The 21,126-nt window shown below is 33.3% G+C and overlaps 1 protein-coding gene across 1 annotated transcript in view; it reads left to right on the forward strand.

Annotated features, from left to right (window-relative positions):
* Positions 1–21,126, forward strand: part of LOC136027117 (uncharacterized) — a 206,140-nt gene that overhangs the window by 169,377 nt on the left and 15,637 nt on the right. Inside the window, exons 8-9 of the mRNA XM_065704071.1 lie at positions 3,561–3,711; positions 15,003–15,164. Of these exons, the coding sequence (XP_065560143.1) occupies positions 3,561–3,711; positions 15,003–15,164 (313 nt within the window). The remainder of the gene's footprint in view (positions 1–3,560; positions 3,712–15,002; positions 15,165–21,126) is intronic.

The raw sequence follows: 21,126 nt of genomic DNA on the forward strand, positions 1-21,126 counted from the left end.
CTTAAATTAATCGGGTAAATTCACTTACAAATTTAGATTAACTTAACTAAATTTGGTATTTTTCGTAATTTTTGATGTTCACTAAGCAGGTAAAACAAGATTTTAAGACGTTAATGGCGGTGATCTACTTGGCCAGTCTGTGCAAAGTACCGCTTTATCTAAATCTGAAAATAATTCCAAATAAGCATTTCAGATCGTTAAAATAGGCGTCGTTAAGTATTAGATAGATTGTCCACTTTCTCCCCAAGACTACAAGGGAATTTAAACCGATACTAGATGATAGTGTTCATGAACGGACAATCGGTTATTTGAGTCTAGAATGGAAAAACGCCCATACTGTATTTTGTAAGAAGATATTGGAACAAGATCTAACTTTGGTGATGTTAAAGTTGTGTAGTTATGAAGTCAATGAATTTTAAACGGCATTTCAAAGCAGCCTAATTTACTCATAGTTTATACCTGTGTACTTTTAAGATTTTGAACGAGACATTGTATTTGCCTATAAATTCCTGCAAAGCAAGGAAGTAAATTTTGAAATGATAGGTCTACTACGTAAGTAGGCTCAATAATAAGTAGGAAGAAGAAAAAAACACTAATATTTCACCTTTATCACAATAAGGTATTCCAGCGGTGAAAAGGGGAGGAGTTTGAATTAAAACAATTAAAAAAGTAAAAGAAAATAATTAAAGTCAAAAGAGAAACTGAGCAATAAAAATCAGACTAATATGTACTAAAATTTCTCAAAGTAAAAAACTAAGGAGAAAGAATATAACCTATACACTTTATTGCTAAAAAAAATCAGCTAAAAAGCTGAAGTAACAAATATGCGATCAATGAGCTAAACTCAGCTAAAGAGCTAAAGTAACAAATATGCGATCAATGAGCTAATCCCATTATAACACAAAAGCAATTGAATTTAGTTATTTTATACTTCCCTTCCCCTTTTTAATAATGTTTTGGATTAAATTAGTTCCCCCTTTTAAACGCTGAGGAGGCTCTAGAAATATTTACCCATTGTTTTCAAAATTTACTTTTTTGGAGTGTGTCAACATTCGACTTTTTGATTTTCTAAAAATATTGGTTGGAACAAAACTAGATCTTGACCCAGATTCCTTCTTTATTATTTGTAAAAAAAAAAAAAAAAAAAAAAAAAAAAAAAAAAAAAAAAAAAAAAAAAAAAAAAAAAAGTCGGGTCAGACAGTGTTGTTTATATTAAACAACTATACTTCAATTTGTAAAATAAAAGTAGTGTTATTTTAATTGTATGACAAGTTAAACTGGTCTATCAAAGCCAGACTTAGCGATATTATGGTATGCCTATATTTATAATATAGAATTTGATAGTGTAATTATATGCTTAATATATAAAATGATACAATCATAATTTTTATGTATACTGATTTTTTGCGTCGTTATTATATGAAGTTACTCGTTTGTTGAAAAAACAACTATATATATATATATATATTGAGTTCTGAATATAAACAAATTGAAAAAGAGACACTTAGCTCAATCAATAATGCTTCGTTTCATTCCTTTATATATATATATATATATATATATATATATATATATATATATATATATATATATATATATATATATATATATATATATATATGATTTTCAAGTACAAAATTTGCAAATTATATAAGGTATATAAAGTACACAATAAAATATAAAAATATATAAGTATAGGAAAAAATATATATATATATATAAAATATATTAGCTAACTTAGCAGCTTTTTTTTGGAATCATCGTAATAAGCACTAATAAAATTGCACATTTTTATTCTAGGGCCTAACAAAAACAAATTTAATTAATGTAGAATGTTCCGAGGGAGGGGGTATTTTTTTCTTGGGAGTTAGGGCGAATCTAAAATCCGTGGAGGAGGGCAGTTTATTTTCATTTCTTTCAAAAAAAAATCATTAAAAATTTCATTGTATACTACTTTGTTCTGTTATCTAAAAGCAGACCATTGAGTATCTATGTATTTTAACCTGTTTGTCTTAAAGGTTAAGGAGGTTTATCCTTTTCAATAATTTTTTGATCAGATTTTGTATTTATGTTTTCGATTAATCTTTTTTGGTGAGCTATTTTTAGTACTAATTAGTCTATTAGACTATGCATTGAATTACTAATTTGTCTATTCATAAAAAGTTTAAGTTTTCAGGTGTTGACATTGAACTACATTCAGCTGTAATATAAAAGAAATTGAAATTACTGACTAATTTTGCAAAATGATTGTGAGTCTTCGACCTTTATAACCCTGTGCAAGATTATCAGCTCATTAGTTTACTTCAAGATGAAGAAGAACATAATTTTGCAGCCTAGAGCCTCCCAGGAAGAAAATGATTCAGGAGTTGGAGGCTCAGTAACAAAATTTCTTTGAAAAAAACTTCTTTCTTTGAAAAAAGTTCCTTGGCGCTCTTGTCAAGATCCATGAGATTAAGAATATTTTCGTGATTCTATAATTCTTAATCAGTAATCTGTATCTATTGCCTCATGAAAAACTTAAGCTGGATGTGCTCATTTCCTATATTTTGGGTACGAATGTAAAATTTAATTTAATTATTGTGTTAAAAAATATATTTTGATGTACAGCAAATTTCGGAACAAAACAAGGTTATTAACAAGGATTAAATTTGGAGTTCTTATTAATTTCTTTAATGTTGCTCTGATCTAGCCTTTGTGCCTCTTACATGGATGAAGGGATCCTATTTCGCTTTTCTTATTTGAATTGATTTTAAGATAATTTTTCACTTTTAACTTGTAAAATAAAAAGTACCAAATATTTTTAACCTAAAAACCTTGATAATACATTGTAGCAAAATGGGTTTTGTAACTTGTGGGAAGGGGGGCTGGTGTTAAATTCTGGCAACTTCTAATCTGTCTATGTCTCTTGCTGGAGACATCGTCGTTAAATATTTTTTTTTAGAATTAATATGGAAAAAGGCTTCTCATTCCTACGAGAGACTTTGCTCCTAGTTTTGTTTGTGGTCAAGATCAAGCACAGAGACTATCGCTTCATCCACTGTATAATCCTTATTATAAGCCCAAACAAGCTTTGCTTCGGGCCATTTGCTTGTTTTGTTTTGTTATTTATATTAATAAACCCATCTTTCTCTCTCTCTCTATTATTTTTTTCCCTTGTTGATGGTTTTTTTATGGGGAGGGCAGGAAGGGGGGATTTCGTGTGTGCTTCTCGATAGGATTAATTTCAAATTTGGTGACTTTTAATTTTAGTTTGTGGGTAGATTGGTGGGTTCGTATCCTGTTTCGTTTCCTCAGCTAGAAAACCCCTTAGACTTCACCGTATGAAGATTTGTTTTTTTCAATTCTTACAACTTGATACCTTTTTTGGGCGGTGGAAGCTCTTTGTAAGACCAATCAAATATATTATTTCATTCCTTTACATATCTGATATCTATATTCCAAATTTCAAGATGATCAGCGAAGTTCTTTTTAATAGATATACAGAGTCAGGCAAACGTTCCTCTTAAGTTTATAGATTTTTAGACATTGATGAATCACATTTTTCTATATTTTACTTACAGTGCTGTATCGACCCTGACTGAAGTCGTAAGAAACGAAAAAATTGTCAAAAGTTTTCGTGATCGTCAAACTTACCTTGGACATGCCTTACCGCTTGGGTCTTACCTCTTGAAACCTGTTCAAAGAATATTGAAATATCATCTGCTCTTTCAGGTAATTGCACCTAGTTCTTGGCACTTAGTAATTACAGTATTATCTATTTAAAGTTACAACGAGGGAGAGAGAGAGAGAGAGAGAGAGAGAGAGAGAGAGAGAGAGAGAGAGAGAGAGAGAGAGAGAGAGAGAGAGAGAGAGAGAGAGAGAGAGAGAGAGAGAGAGAGAGAGAGAGAGAGAGAGAGAGAGAGAGAGAGAGAGAGAGAGAGAGAGAGCTTTTTTAAGGTAAACTTTAAAATATCTAACTAAACCGTACACAAATATAAAACAGTCAAAGCAAGCAAGCAAGGCTCTGGTCTTAGTTAGGAATGCCATTTAGGAGGAGGCTTTGGAGATTGTCATTCACCTTAGATTTATTTTTTGTTCTAATTCATTTATTTTTCATTTGTTCTATGTTCTATTTCATTTATTTTTTGTTCTATTTCATTTAAAAAAAAAAGAAAATGTCCCCCTTTAACTTTTAAGAATATTTTGTTTTATCTCCATTTAAAAAAATAGGAAATTTTTTTACACCCTCTCTATATTTTTATGAATTGGTATCTCTGGTTATAGTGGACATATACCACACCCCCGCTCCTTAATGCCCTCCCTCGCATTTTGTTCTGACCAGTTTTCTCCTGATCAGTTTCCTCTGACAATGTGAATCTCCTGGATAAGTATTAAAAAGGTTTATTAAATTGCAAAGAGTTGTTTGATTTGAACTGCTGATAATAATGCTGTTTATATAATTTTTATTTAGAATAATTACTGCTGTGGTGCACGGGGGGGGGGGGAATTTTTTTTACATCTCGTACAAGAAGTAAGCTTATGGAACCTCCAGATAACATAAGAAGCCCTCCACCCCCTCACTTGGTGATTTTTTCTGGCTTTGCATGAAGCTATTATTATCAAACAGTTCGTGGTAACGAACTGTAGTAAGGAGCGACCCAGCTCAATAGTAACCGAAACTCTAAAAAATGGATTTTTGACACCAATAGTTACATCAAAAGAATTGCATTTTAATGCTGATTTTAGATATATAAGTTTCATCAAGATTACTTTTACCCATCAAAAGTTACGAGCCTGAGAAGATTTGCCTCATTTTCGAAAATAGGGGGAAACACCCCATAAGGGTCATACAATCTTAACGAAGATCACACCATCAGATTCAGCGTATCAGAAAACCCTATTGTAGAAGTTTCAAGCTCCTATCTATAAAAATGTGGAATTTCGCATTTTTTGCCAGAATACAGATCATGGATGCATGTTTATTTGTTTTTTTGTTGTTTCTTTTCCCAGGGGTGATCGTATCGACCCAGTGATCCTAGAATCTTGCGAGAGGGCTCATTCTAACGGATATGAAAAGTTCTAGTGTCCTTTTCAAGTGACCAAAAAATTCGAGGACACCTAGGCCCCCTCCTACGCCAATTATTTTCCCAAAGTCACTGGATCAAAATTATGAGATAACCATTTAATTCACCGTAGTCGAAAAACCTTATAACTATGCCTTTGGGGGTCACTTACTCCCCCACAGTCCCCGTGGGAGGGGCTACAAGTTATAAACTTTGACCAGTGCTTACATATAGTAATGGTTTTTTGAAAGTGTACAGACGTTTTCAGGGGGATTATTATGTTGGGGGGGGGGTTGAGAAGAGGGGGATATTTTGGGGGAACTTTTCTTGGAGGAATTTATCGTGGGGGAAGAAAATTTTCATGAAGGGAGTGCAGGATTTTCTAGCATTATTTAAAAAAAAAACATTGAAAAAACAAATATGAAAAAGTTTTTTCAACTGAAAGTAAGGAGAAGCATTAAAATTTAAAATGAACAGAAATTATTACGCATATGATAGGCTCACCTCCTCCTAATACCCCGCTCTTTACGCTAAAATATTTTTAGCAATTTCAATTATTTATTCTACGGCTTTTGTGATTCAGGGGTCATTCTTAAGACATTGGGACAAAATTTAAGCTTTAGTGTAAAGAGCGAGGTACTGACGAGGGGGTGACCCCCCCATATACGGATATAAAAACATGAGAATACAGAAGTTCGTTACGTAAGCTAATTTGTAAGTTACGTATATCTTTTACTAATAAAAACATTCGTAAAAAATTAAAGGTTCTAGTTACCTTTTTAAGTAACCAAAATAATCGGAGATCAAAATAGGCCTCCTCCCCCGCTCCTTTTTTCTCAAAATCATTCGATCAAAACTATGAGAAAGCCATTCAGCCAAAAAAAATAAAGATGCAAATTCCGTTTTAATTATTCATCTGCGGAGAGCCAAAATCAAAACATGCATTGATTCAAAAACGTTCAGAAATTAAATAAAAAAAAAAGTTTTTTTAACGGAAAGTAAGGAGTGGCATTAAAACTTAAAACGAACAGAATTTACTTCGTATATGAAAAGGGCTGCTTCCTCATCAACGCCCCGCTCTTTACGCTAGAGTTTTTTACTATTTTAGAAAGTAGAGCTAAGAGAAAGAGTCTAACTTTAGCGTAAAGAGCGGGGCGTTGATGAGGAAGCAGCCCCTTTCATATATGAAGTAATTTCTGTTCGTTTTAAGTTTTAATGCCGCTCCTTACTTTCCGTTAAAAAAACTTGTTTTTTATTTAATTTGGATAAAGAACGATTTTAATATTCCCTTCTTCCAAGTATCTATCATCAATAATAAGTCCAAAGCAACATTTTGAGAATAATTAAATATGAAAAAGAAATAAAAATACATCATAAATAAGTCGCAGCTGGTGTCTCAAAAAAGAATCCTGGAGCCTACTGTCAACAGTTATCATTTATCATAGTTCTCAAAGAAACATCACTTCTTTGTTGTTTCTGATTTTAATCCTACAAAAACGAAGACGATCCTTCACGAATCTGGGAGATTATTTATCTCAATTGGAGCTTAGTTTAAGTATTCGTTTTTTGAGCGGAGGGGCACTTTGAGATAGGTCCCTTTATCTAAGAGTAAACGTAAATATGCAAGTTTTCTTGGATTTTACGTTAGAGCCATCATACCGCTTGCGAGGTTTAAAGCTAAAATAATTTTACTAGCATTGTAGGGAATGTTATGATTTTGGATAGCCGAATTTAGTAAAATTATTTCTATTCTTGATGACTACCTCAGTTTTTTTTAGCGTATAACCATAATACGGTACCTAACAATAATTAAAAAGAAGTACATAGACTACCTATGACCGGTAAATTCTTAGTACTTTTTATGTCTACAGTTTTTTGTGTTTATTTATGGTACACATAAAGGGTTTTATTAAGGTTGGGAAACGTATTTTACGTGCATTATGTATGTATGTACATTAGGGTGGGATGATTTTGAAAAGTTAAAAATTGTGAATTTCTAAAAATGTCAAAATGCATATAAGAAGCATCAAGGACATTAAGATTTCCAAGGGATGGCCTAAGATCTCGGTTTTATATTAATTTTTTTTTTTTAGCTAAAATATTTTTTCAGACCCTGAAAATGTTTTGCGACAATGTTGTATCCAGGGGGGTTAAGCGGTTTAATCCCCCCTCCCAAGATAATAGTCCAACTCGTAAAAACGTAAAAAAATGAATATAAACAAATTTGGATGCGTTTTTGAGCTGTTTTTGTTACCCCCCCCCTGAAAAATTCATTTTGTGCTCCTCCCCAAAAAAGAATCCTGGGCACGGCCCTGGTTTACGTAATACTTTTTTCGAAGTTTCCGTGTTTAGGTACCTCGTCTCAATTTTCTTTGCAACCTGTATGCTTTCTAAGGGTACGGGGGGTGTTTGATTATATTTTTGGATTGGACGTAACTGTTGCGGTAGTAAAGCTCCTAAATATTTCTCTTTTTTTTTCTTTGAAAAGTCAAAGGAACCTTAAGTTTTTCCAAAAATCTTAATTTAAAGAATTTTGAAGTTGTAGCCATCCCTCTCCACGAAATGATCCACTGACCCCCAATATAGTAGCTTTTGCATGACTGATGCAAAAAAAAATCAAAACTTAAAAGGAAGAAGCTGAATATATTCTAAAGAGTGCTGCCAACGCGGTACTATTGTACCGTTTTTGTATAATATATGGTACTGGCGAAATATAGTACATTCAGAGTTTTATGATACAACCCAACATTTCTGGTACACTTCGGTACATTTTGATTCTATTCGCAAGGTAGATTTTCAATTTTTGAAATTTTCGAACTTCTTCCTCCAGTCAGCTCTTAAGAATATAAACCAGAGAAAAGGGATGCTTCGTCGAACACAAACTCGACAGAAGTGTAAATCTCCCAAATTTCCAAACTAATCAACACACGAAGAAACAGCGCTTAAAATCGGTTTCTGAAAGAGGAGGAAAGAGGAAGAAGAGGTTTCTGAAAAGAGGTGGAAGGCATGAGCGGAAAAAAGGTTCTACTTCTCAGTTTATTTCAGTATTTTTTGTTGGTAAATGGAAACTAACGGACTCCCGTAACTATGCCAAAAAAAATCTTTTGCGGAAGAATAAGTTTTGTTTCCTAAGATAGGCAAATTCGAATGAAAGGATTGAATAATGTTTCATCTAAGTGTCGGCTATCAAAATCTCCAACCAAGCAGAGCGCGATGGTGATGTCCCATTTTATCTATCTCTTACCGTTAGCGTAATATTTTCAAAGAGATATATCTACTGTTGGAAGTAAAAATCAGATTACATTAACTTCCTAAAAAATGCAACTTTCCACAATTGAAAATTATAAAATACAAAACATATGGGTTTTGTGCAAAATGATTACCTTATTGGATCTAATGTCTTGATTTTGATCTGTGCCATCTCTCTAGACATCATGAGTGTCTTGGAATTTTGGCTTTATAACTATAGTTGAGCTACAAGTCAACTTCATGCGTTTTAACGTCCGTAGTCAGGGCTACTTGACCGTTTTACAATGGAACTCTTATTGACTTTTAGCTTCAATTACTGATTAGAGTTGGCGCGTAGTCGCTTAAGGATGTTAGAAATTTTACTTATAAATTTGAAATTTTGACAATGGCGGTCATTCACGACCTTGACTCCATATAAATTCTTCTGATAATTTTCCAACAAATTTCAAACATTTCACCGTACTGACTGTGAAGCAGATTTTTGACGTTCGAAACTTGTCAGGACCACGGTTGATTTGTCACGTCAATCATCGTTGTCCAGGGTCCAAACGTAATCCTTAACAAATGTATCATAATTCGTCAGCTTTCTCGTTAACAAGCCCAAGATGGACCAAATGGACATTAAGTTTTGGACCAGCATATCTTGCTTTAAGGCTTCGAGTTAAAGGGTAAATGGTAAATCTTTTATGTTCTTGACGCTTGGTTCTGTCTTTTGCATTGTTTTTCTTTTTGAGAACCAGCCCTTTTTTAAAACTACGACTTAAAAGAAAAGTTAAATTTTAATATTTTTTTTTGCATCTCTATTTTATTGTTGTTGCTTACAAATCATTGTTGGGACGAGTATGACAAGTATGATTTTTTTTGCCTTTGGTTTCTACTGCAGCCTTTCGTTTGCTACTCAAGATGAATTCAAGGAAATAAAATCCGATCCGATTTTCTTTTGACTGATTTCTAATACTTTACGACCAATAGATAGACTCTTAGGTGTACATTCTTCAAGACTTAAAAGAAACTTCATATTTACAACATTTACTTTCATCTATTTCTTGTATCTCTCTTATATCTGTTAAAATCTCGTTTTAAATTTAATTGCACCTTAGTATTCATTTTTCTAGAAACTTGTCATTAGTAAATTAATAGCAAAAAACTTGTCATTATTAGTTTAGTGAAGCATGATAATTATTTACGGTATGATTTAGCTACTTTTTTACTTGCAGCAAAGATAAAGTAATGACTGACCTTGTTCTAGATTTATAATAATAAAAAAAATGGAACGTATGTGGAATAAAGCTTCTGTAAGACCAGCTTTCATTCTCAAAATCAATCGGAGTGCCCTAAGGTGAGCTGGAGGCAGGAATTTACGCAGTTTTGTTTGAGAGGGGAGGGGGCAAATCAGAAAAAAATAACTGGCTAAACCGTATGAAGTCTATTAGAAGTAATCAAGTAAATTATAAAATGTATGTATTTTGTGGCAAAAGTATGAATCCAGAGAAGAGTAGGATAAGTCATTTGGCTATGCAGGCAAGTTAGTAGGGACAATACCTTGTGACTATGAATGCAGTCTCTGACGATAACTGTTACCTTTTCTGAACCGAAATCTTTACCGAAATAATTATTTTGTCCTGTTCATCCTTTTGTCTTCAAAATCCACTCACAAGTGCGTGCAATGTAAACTCCCAGAAGGTTTACTGCAAAAACCACTGCAACGTGTAAGTTTTTGGCTTGCCCGGTAAGGCAAAGTCGGTTTTGGTCCAAGGCCCAGAATAACGCCACTACTACTACTACAGGTAATTAAAGTCTTTAGCTACAGGCTGAAAGTCTACCAGTCGTAAAACATTAAAGCGAATTATATAAAATTAAATCATATTTGTTAAGACATTTTTTATACCAATTTTTGTATACCAAGGAAAGCAGGCGCTAAGGGAGGGAATTTGTCAATATAAAATGATGAGAAATAATGAAAATAATAAAAGTCATAGAATCTTATTGGGTTTGGCCCATAAGTTCCACCTGGATACATACGTGGGTGAACCGTGTAGGTGTAATGATATGACTTGTCAATTCGTGAAGTTCAAGAAACTGTTCGATAACCCCTTTTTATATTGTCTCCGTCTAAAATATATATTGTAGATATTATATATATATATCTCTAGTGTATATCTTTACCATTATAATTTTCTATCTAACCTAGGACGTTGAACCAAATTATCTTAAAGCCTTCTCTATGTTGGGGCAACATTTGATTTGTATATTGAACCCATTATACGATTGTACTCATATAATATGCTCGTGTTACCTATTATCAGGGCCGTATCCAGGATTTTGTTCGGGGGGTTACAAAAATAAACGGTACTTATCTGTTATAGTGCCTTTGTTAAGTTCTTCATTTAAGACCAACCTGTTTCTCTGACTAATAAAATACCACAAATTATGATGAGAATATAATACTTTAGAGACAGATTTTTGCTCATTAGGGGGTGGGGGTAAAGTGTTGCGGGTCTGCATGCAAAATGCGATAGGTACAATTATTCTGCATAGTATGAAGTAAGAATTGTTTTCTAACTTTTCAATTTCCAAATATTTTACCCCCCTCCCTTAATGCGCAGGTATATAGCTCAAATTATATATTTCCCATCTATTCTGTCACTTCTCTTTGTCTTGTCTCACGCTAAGCTGACAGAAACTATCGAAGAAACAATTTCTACAGTGCGTCAATGGATGAATAACTTAACATAGGCGCTATAACAGAAAAGTACCTAGTAAACTTTAAAAAACACATTTTTGTCAAGTTTTTACGAGTTGGACAAACATTCCGGAGGGGGGGGGGTCAAAAACCCTAATCCTCTGTCCTTGGATACGGCCTTGTCCATTATACTTGTATTATATTTTAATTTTTTTCTGCTGTATTACCTAATTTCCCCTTGCTTCTACGACCAAGGGGTAGTATACTCTACATGACTGTGGCACTTAGTTCGGGTTCAGCGTCAGTGGCCTAGCGCATAACCCCTTGATTACGACACAAAGCATTATGTTTTTAAATGCCACAGTTATTTTATAAAGAACAGAAAAAGGCAATCGCACCTATCTCTTATGGTATGGGTCAATAGTTGACAGTGTATCAAAGATATTTCGTGACAAAAGACGCGTTTTTACTGTCTGGAAATGTTTTTGTAACCGTTTCTAAGCCAGTTTTTCGAGACCGCTTAGTTATATATTATGATGCAGCGTATTTGTAAATAAAACTTTAGCGCTTTGTATGCAATAAATGTATCTGTTAAGCCAGGTATAATCACTACGGCGCCCCTCTGAACTTCTATCCCCTCCATTAAAGTCAAACTAGTAAAAATAATGGTAGGATTATTGTTTGCTGTCCATGCTTTTAAGACTGAATCAAATATGAACTATGGGTAAAAATAACAGTAATAATAATAATAATAATAATAAAAAAAAAAAAACAGAAACTCGCTTAAACGAATGACATTTTAATTAGAAGTCCTAATTTTAAGTTATGGTTTTCTTGATAAACAGCTACAATTTCTTAGACAAGAATTTTACATGTAATAAATTTGTCAACATGAATGGTGGGTAGTTTTTTTTTTTTTTTTTTTTTTTTTTTTTTTTTTTTTTTTTTTTTTTTTTTTTTTTTTTTTTTTTTTTTTATTGTATTGTATTACATGAAATCGTAATAGGATGGACAAGAAATAGAAATTTCTTGCTAAGAAAAAATTGCAGATTTTTAGGCCCCCCCCCCTCCTCTGCTGCTATTGTGGGTTCTAAGAGGACCTGTGGAGTAGAAAATTGACTCACTTCGATGATTCGTAAAATCATATCTCCACATACATTTTGATTCATTGAACAAAAAATCAGCTAGCTAATTTATCAATAGGAGGGCGTCCAAAATCACATAAATTCTTTGTAAGTTGGTAACGTCAACGAAATCCCTAAATATATCCTGTTTGAAGCAGTGATTAAAAATTTCTCCTGAAATTTAAGGCTTTTTAAACAGGGCTACTTTTTATTTTAAATGTAGAAAAGAAATATGATTTATTTGCTGAAATAGCTCAAGAACCACGCATGTAAAAAAAAAAAAAAATAAAACTGCAAAAAAAGAATTTACAGAGGAGTTGAAAACATCCTAATCGAATTTATAAATTGTGATAAAATGTAAACAATACATTGAAAGAACCATAATAAACCCTAAATAGGCTAATAGATTACGAAAATTCACAGCAAAATAGGGCACAAAAGAGCTTATGTACCTCCTCCTCGACGTTATGGATAAGATTATGTATGTGGAAACAGTAAATTTTCTCTTTTTGGGTAGAAAAGGGCAACTTATAGACTTATTTTTGTCAAATAAACGAATTAGTAAGTTAGTCAGCCTTGTAAGAAGCAATTTACTTGAAGGGGAACCAAATAGAAACAAGACATGTGAGTTCTATGAAAAATATGAAAAAGAATTTAGAGAGAAATGAATGTCAAAAAATATTGACGTTTCGGGGTTAGCAATGAGCCGAAATGCTTACTTGTCTGTTGTCAACATACTTTTTAACATTGTCCTTTTTTTTCTTTATGAATGGTATAGCAAGAAATGTGCTGGCTCCTAGTCATATCTAAGCTATATAAGCTATGGTTCAATTATTATTTGAGTTATCACTTGAAGTAACGGGTTTCGCTTTCCATACCTTCTAAATTTTCTAACTGGCAACAACTTGAAAAACAAGTGGTAAAATAGTATCAATATGTTACAGTCACCATGTAATTATCTTTTTTTTCAAGAATCATTTGTATGATATGTTCATTTAATAAAGACCCAACGGTTAATGTTAGCTTTAATCGTAGCGCCCAGGTTATGAGAAGTCTTCTAGTAAAAATAAGGATTTCGTAAATTATGCTTAGGTGACAGTCCCGTAAATTAATGGGGGGGGGAGTTTGTACCCACAGATCGGGATATATATCATTAATAGGGGTGTTCTCATTGAAAAACGCGTGTTCTATATTTTCGTTGAAAAACTTTAAAAAAATGACAAAATTGTCCCCTAGATATTAAAAAACGCCCCCCCCCCGCCCTAATTTTTTTGCGAATTGACGTCACTGCTACTTTATACTATTTGTGCATGTGCTCAGGCTTTTCTTCGAATGGAGGAGCATGCCTAACACCATTCATGGTTGTAAATAATACCAAAACTAGTTGGTAGTTAATTATATATTTATTACCGACCATAGTATACTTACTGGTCTAATCCTATTGCAGTTGTACTTGTAATTACTTATATTTATGATCATATCTCCATACAGATGGGACAGTTGGAATCTTCCTTGATATTGGCTTAAAGAACCACTTCTCTCTAAAAAATAAACAAACGTCTTCACATTTCCAACATTTATAGATGGGACTTAATACAGATGAGACAGTTGTCATCTCCCTTGATGTTGGTTTAAAGAACCACTTCTCCCTTAAAAATAAACAAACGTTTTCACATTTCCAACATTTACTTTCATCTATTTCTTTTATCTTGCTTATATTTATTAAAATCTCGTTTCAAATTTAATTACATCTTAGCATTCATTTTCCTAGAAACTTTTCCTAATTACTTCAACTTTTCCTATTTTCCTAATTACTTGTATTTATGATTATATCTCCATACAGATGGGACAGTTATAATCTCCCTTGACATTGGTTTAAAGAACCCCTTCTCCCTTAAAAATAAACAAACGTTTTCACATTTCCAACATTTTCTTTCATTAAAGAACCACTTTAACCTAAAAAAGAACTACCCCCCCCTCCCCAATGGCTGGACAAGTAAATACTTTTCTTATCGTAATAAACTAAGGATTTTATGTGCTATACAACAAGGATCCTACCTTGTCTATTTATCAGAACATCATTAATATTTTTTTCATAATTTTGGGATCCAATCTATGCAGTTACTCCGTGTAAAAATTGTCCAGGTGACAGCAGTTTAAAAATTAGCTATCTGTATCTGAGAAGTGTCAAATTTATTTAAAAATCGCCATATTTTTAAATTCACATGTATAGATGATCTTGTTTGGGTGCAGACTGCCCCTTCCCCACTTTATTGTTAACTGTTACGAATACGTTTCTTCCTTGAAAGAATATCCCTTTCTACTGGAAAAAGTCAGTTTAAAATGCCTTTTTCAGTCATTTAAGTATGTAAATGAGCATTACAACGTTCATCTCTGCATTTTGATCTGTTTTCTTGTACTTAATATTAGCCTACTTATCCAACAAGTAGTTGATCGTATTTTCTGTTTCAATGGCTCAGGTGAGAGGATAAAATACAAAAAGGGTATATGTCTCAAAAATTTCAAATACCAGGTATCCCTAAACTTTTTGCTTTTAAAATAATAGTAACCGTTTGTTTTTTTTTGTCCATGACTTTACTCACGCATATTTTTATTTTATTTGTTAAAATAAAAAATGTGGCTGAACTGTAGCTATACCGAGCGAGTGAGTCCTTTTAAAAGTATTTATGAATGTTTCATCCTTTTACTTAGGACCTATAAATTATGGAATTGAGTTCCAAACATACTAAAAAGTTTTTTTTTTAATTTAGCTTTTTTAAAAAATTAATTATGTCATCCATTTTGTTTGCCTAGATTATTAAAATGCAATCCCTTCTCTGAAAAGACTTCTGAATGTGCAAACAATATTTTCTTTCGACTATTTACCGAACTGTTTTCTTCTAGAATATTATAAAAATGTATGATCCAACTGCCGCAGACATGAACATCATTTTGGCAGCCTCGTCTGCCATGACTGGTATCGCCCAACATACAAACGACATGAAGCGTCGCCATGAACATTCGATTCGAGTTCAAGAAATACAAAGTCTTCTCTATGGATGGACTGTAAGTTTCATTTTTTCTTAAATAAACTGTTAAGTTTCCGTAACTGATAATTCTCTCTTATTGAAACTCATATGGACTATTAACAGTGATGTAAATTGGTGGGGGGGGTGGGCATTACATCCCTCTCTAGATTTTTAAGAAAAAATTGCCCTTGGTCTCCGTTCATTTCATAAAAGTCAGGCCACAGACCGGGTGCGATGGTTCAAAAGATAATATATTACATTCGTATGGAGAGGAGAAGCTAAAAAAATGTGTTTCTGATTTTTCCCCACAATTGAGGACCAGTAGTTGGTTCAACAAGTATTCTTTCTAGACATTTAAGATGTAGCAAAAACGATTCTTATATGAAAAAAAACTCTTTTTTCCTGCTAGTTTTTTTTATTGGGAAATGAAGAAATTTTGTATTTTGAAAATAAGTAGAAATTTTCATCCTTGTCGGGAATTCCAAATAAAACTTTGTATCAATACAAGACTGTAATCAGACTGATTTTATCATATGAAGAAGTTGGCAGGATCAATTTGACCCAGAATAAAAGCCACATCACCCAATCTAATAAGGGCTTGATAGGTTATCTTGCCTAAACAAAAAAATAAATAAATAGAATAATAGGGAAATGTTTTATGTAAGACAGTGGAATACGAACTGAGTCATGGAATTAAGTGGGATGAGTCCTGGTTGAACTTCCCTGAAATAATGATGCTAAGGCTGTTTTAAAAAGATTTTAGCTTTAATGACCATATTTTAGTGTGAGTTTCCTTTACGTTTGTTTCATTTGTTTTGCTGGATTGGCCCTTGGATATAGGGTCGAAATACTCATTTAAAGTCTGCATTTCACTGTATTATAGAAAATATTTCCCTATTGTTCTGCTTATATTTTGTTGTTTAAAATGGAAGGGCAGTGTGGTCTTCACTGCTATTTACTATCTTGCCTAATGATGACCCCAGAATACAAAGGAACGGCCACGACATCCATACTAGAACTTGAGTCCATAGAAAATTTTCAAGAGGAAGAAGCAGTAAAAAGTGCTGTGAGACTGCAGATTATTGGTTAATGGACGAATAGGCAGCAGATACGGAATGGAAACTTACAAGTCCCGTTGATATCTGCTACTTAATTATACTTGAATATGATGAGTTCCAGATGCCTAGGGATAACACAATCCCAGCAATAAAACCCAGGAGGCGATTTGGGATCTCCACAAAGGATAGGAGAAAAATGGAGCAAATCATGCTTCACAAAAAAACTCGATAATTTGATTTGGGGATACTTTGCGATCTGAAGAGAAACCAGGAACTGGTATTGTACTATACCAGAAATCACCCAATATGGATAAGAGGATATCGATCCCGATCTGGACTAATTGTAATTATAATCAATTATCGTTCCAAGTTGAAATGTCTGTAATAGAATGGTCTGCAAGAACACCGAAGCAAAAGGACTACACATGCAAACAATATGTATTATAACGGATAACCAAGGATGTCTTAAGGCTCTTGAATTTAAAGCGTCGCCAAAGAAGTGAATTAAATTGCTATGAAGCACTGAATAATCTAGCAACCAAATGACACCAAATTGCTCTAAAGGGGGTCCGAGGAACTTCTGGGATTGAGGATAATGAGTGGCCTGATGAAGATGGCAGATGAAGCAGCCCGGACTGGGACATCATTGTAAGAACCTGAATTAGAACTCACCATCACTATCTCTCAGGGCTCTTTGGAAGCGGCAGTGAAGAGATTGGGTGACGAAAGAATGGAACAAAACTGGAATAAGAAGGTGGGATACAATGAAGCAAAGGAAGTACTCTAAGTTCAATCCCACACTGACTAAATGTATACTACGACCAAGAAGGTTAATTGAAGCCATAACAGTAATTAGGAATTTAGGGAAACATCTGCTACAAATTGGGAGAGTTGATCTGCCTTTATGCCGGAGATGCAAGATGATCGTTGAAGCAAGGAACCATCTGATTGAAGATCTTCTGGTTAAGAGTAGACACCAGCTGGCGTTTTTCCGTCTTTTGAATGTCAATCTGGATGATATTGTTGGGGGAGGAAGAGTCTGACAACTGGAAAAGTATATGGTAAGGGCGGAACCTAATTCTTTTCATTTTTTCCAGCCAATATCGAGTTGCTTTTTGAGGACTGTGGAGGCAATGGATCTTTGAAGCCCGAGCCTTAACCCCAGATGGGTCCATTCCACGATAAATCTAAATCTATTTTAAGAACCAGATTAAATAGGAAACTCGGAGGTTATTTCGGGGAGGGGGTATTTTCCGGGGGGGTAACCTCCTAGAATTAACTCTTCCATTAACCTGACAGTGGATAATCTCTTCTTCCTCATGTATGAATAATATTTTCTTTGCTTGATCTGAACAGTTTTCGTGTATAAATGCTGGTATTTTATTGTTTCCCCTTCATCGCATTCGACTAGCCTTACTTCTAAAACGTTTGTATGACTGTTAAAATTGCACAAACAGCTAATACATTTTTTTTCTTGAGAGTAATGGCGTCAATTCACGAAAATTTAGGGGGGAGGTTGAAATTATTGAAATGTTATTTTTTTTATATGAAAATTTAAAAATTATGGTATTTTATTAAAATCTTGAAGGGAGGGGGGCAAGTTTGTTATTTTTTAGTGAATTTTCTTAATGGAATTTTTGACAAATTAGCATGAAGGTATTTTTATTTAAATCTAGGAGGAAGGCATAAAATCCGGAGGGACAGATGCCCCCTCCACTGAATTGGAGCCAATGCTTTAGATGATGCAAATTTATTTTTAAAACCTACTTTTTTTTATAAAGAATAGTAAGTTTAAATATATCTGCTTCGTAATCTAGTAACATGGTGTAGGCGAAGAATAAAAGTTGAAACTTATGGTAACAGGTGACAAATCCCTTTGCACAGTGACTATTTTGAAGCTAGTGTGAATTTGTTTATCTTTCATTTTTGCGTTTGTTGTTATTTTTCTTTTCTTTCATTTATTCAACTTTTGTGTTTATTTCTTATTTATGGCCTAATGAATAAAATTGGGGACTCACTACTTAAGGTAAAAACAATCGAAGTCAACTTGGAAGACTATTATCATCCCTTTTTTTTTCTTTTCTTCCGATCAAGTATACGAAGTAGTAAAATTTATATTTTTTGTATTTATTTATATTTTATTACCTTTTTAATAAAAGAAGTAAAGGGCCGGCCTTACGTAGCTTTTTTTCGAACTGAATTGTCAAATCGAAACCGAATTGCAAAGAAAATGACAGCGATATGAGCTCGATAAAATTTTAATTTTCGATGCTGATTTATAAAAACGGCACTGAATTTCTTCGTGGTCATCATCACCCATAAAAAAAAAAACTACAAAAAATGTTTTTCCTGTGATGTTTCAATCCTCAATCGTTTCCATCTCTTCAGAAGAAAAATCGAAAGAAATAAGTTGAGATCAATCACGCAACTATTGATAAACTGCAGTTGACTATTGTTGTACATGATGTTTAGTTTTGAAAATTTCGTCCAAAGGGCACTATTTTTGTAACGCTATCGTTTGCCCACTGAGCTGCTGAAATCGGTGCCCAAAAAAGCTGGGCATTGAATTCGATCTACTTGGCGGAAGACTTGAGAGCCAAGCCGTGGATAATTAAAGCAAAGCAAAGCACAAAGCAGATAGTCTCTATGAGAGTCATAGCTAATATAACTTTCTCAGAGTTGTAAAAATGGTTGTTTCACTTATTGATGATTAGGGGTGTAGCTCTAGCATTTTTATTGAAGAGGGGATAAGAGGGGTCCATGTCCCAATTTTCGAGGAGCATGGGCTGTATAATAATTTTGTCTCCAAATTATTTAGGGAGCAACTCCCCCCACCCTATTCTGCCTCCGAAACGACGACCCCGTTGATGATAGTCTATCGTCCTAGGGCAGAACTAAGGTAGATAGACATAGAGTAAGGGTAATTTCAAATTGTCGACTAGTTCTGCGAGCCATTTGAAGGCAATTGGAGACCAAAAAAACCTTCAAAAATATATGACCGATCGTGTCCAATGGACCTACAGGTCCTGTTTAAATCTATTACAAAATCACACAAAAATTTCTATTTTTTCCTCAAGTGTCATCTATGGTTTATTAAATCAATAGTTTCACAAGAAAGCATTGAAGAATTTGGATCATTGCTCCCTATTCTGTGAGAATTTTCTCACACAGTCAGAAGGGGTCAGAAAAACTTTTCGCAAGCACAGATAGAATTAATTGCTCCATATGGTAGATAAGATTAAATCCCTAAATAAATCATCAAGAAGACTTTCTTTTTGGGCTCTTTTGCTTCAAACAGTTCAATTACCTGTTAAATGCATAATATTAAAATGCTAATACTTAGTCAGATGTGATACTTAGTCAAATACTTAATACTTAGTCAAATGCTGATACTTTGTCAAATGAAAGCTGATAATTCATGGGCATTTCTCTTGTGGGTTTGTTATTGGATGGAGTCGCAGAAGGAGGGCTTCACCTCCCCTCCTCATAACTTTAGACACTCGGTAAATTTGTCCGTATTTTCTTATGTATTTTGCCTGATTTGCTTGTTTATTAATTTTGATCGATTTTAATCATTAGAATAAAATCTTTAATGTCTTTTGACGATCTTTCTCACGTGCAACATATTTCGAGCAAGAAATGCACGGTTAAATTTTGAGCCCGATAACATCATCGTTATGTGGGTCCAAGGTTCTCATTTTAAAGATTTTTGAAAAAGGATTGATTTTTTTTTTTTTTTTTTTAAAAGAAGTTATATGAATATCTTCATAGATGGTCCACTGGGACAGTAAACTCTGTTCAGGTAAAATTATACATTATTAAACGGGCACTAACTAAATATTTATATATATATATATATATATATATATATATATATATATATATATATATATATATATATATATATATATATATATATATACTGTAAAGCGCTATATTTTCTTCCAAAAATGTCATACTACCGTTTTTCAGTGTGAAAAAATATCTAGATAATTCGTTTCCCCCTCCCAGCCTCCGTAGTATTTTTCATAAGTCGTATGAGGACTGAAATTAGAGATCTCTAAAGGTTGAGAGCTTTCATTATAAGCAGGAAGAGTTTTAAAACGCAGTTTGTTGATAAATCACTTAATTCTGAGCTTCAAATAATTTAAAATTTCGTAAAAAAAAGAATAAAATAAAGCTATAAAACGGAATATGTGGGAGAAATGTTGTAGTTGTATGTACAAATTCAGTATAAAAAGCTGAATCAGAAGGGCGAAAGTTCATTTTTGGCTCAAAAACTGTGATTTCCGGTGTGCTTATCCAGCGGGAAGAGCTTACTTCCTTCATACCCTTGTAAATTTGACTTTCAGCGTCTGCTTTTCGGTTTCACATCTCATTAACTTGGCTTTCCTGTTAAAGGAGTAAAACAAAGCACCGAACTGAATTGGAGTAAAAAGCGTTTCGCACAAAAATTGCAATTGAATTCGTGACCGTACTTGAAGCATAAAACTGTCTTAGCACTTTAATTACAGTATTGTACTTTTCGGAAAGGAAATTTGTGATTTCCACATTTACAATATAAGCATAAAATATTCATAAAATAAAATGAAATTCATATAGTAAAATTCAAAATGGCTCATTCTTCACCTTAGCTCTTATCTGACGAAAAAGTTTGTGAATAGAAGAAACTTACGACTTTTAAAAGGAGTTTAATTATGTTATATCTAAACCATGGATAGTTTAAATATTAGAAACTTTTGAAAGGAATTAGCATGTGACCCCTATAGGTCCTGGGTGTTGTTTCCACAAGGTAGACCCCTTTCTTTTTATTATTTCGCAAATATATACCCTTCTTGATTTTTAAATGCAAAAACGGCAATTTTTATTGTTCTGTAAACCTCTTTCTTTAATGCCTTTTATACCGGCTGATGTAACTGTTAACGTAAGTTTTCAAATATA

Source organism: Artemia franciscana, chromosome 5 (genome assembly GCF_032884065.1).
Source record: "Artemia franciscana chromosome 5, ASM3288406v1, whole genome shotgun sequence".
Lineage (NCBI taxonomy): Eukaryota > Metazoa > Arthropoda > Branchiopoda > Anostraca > Artemiidae > Artemia > Artemia franciscana.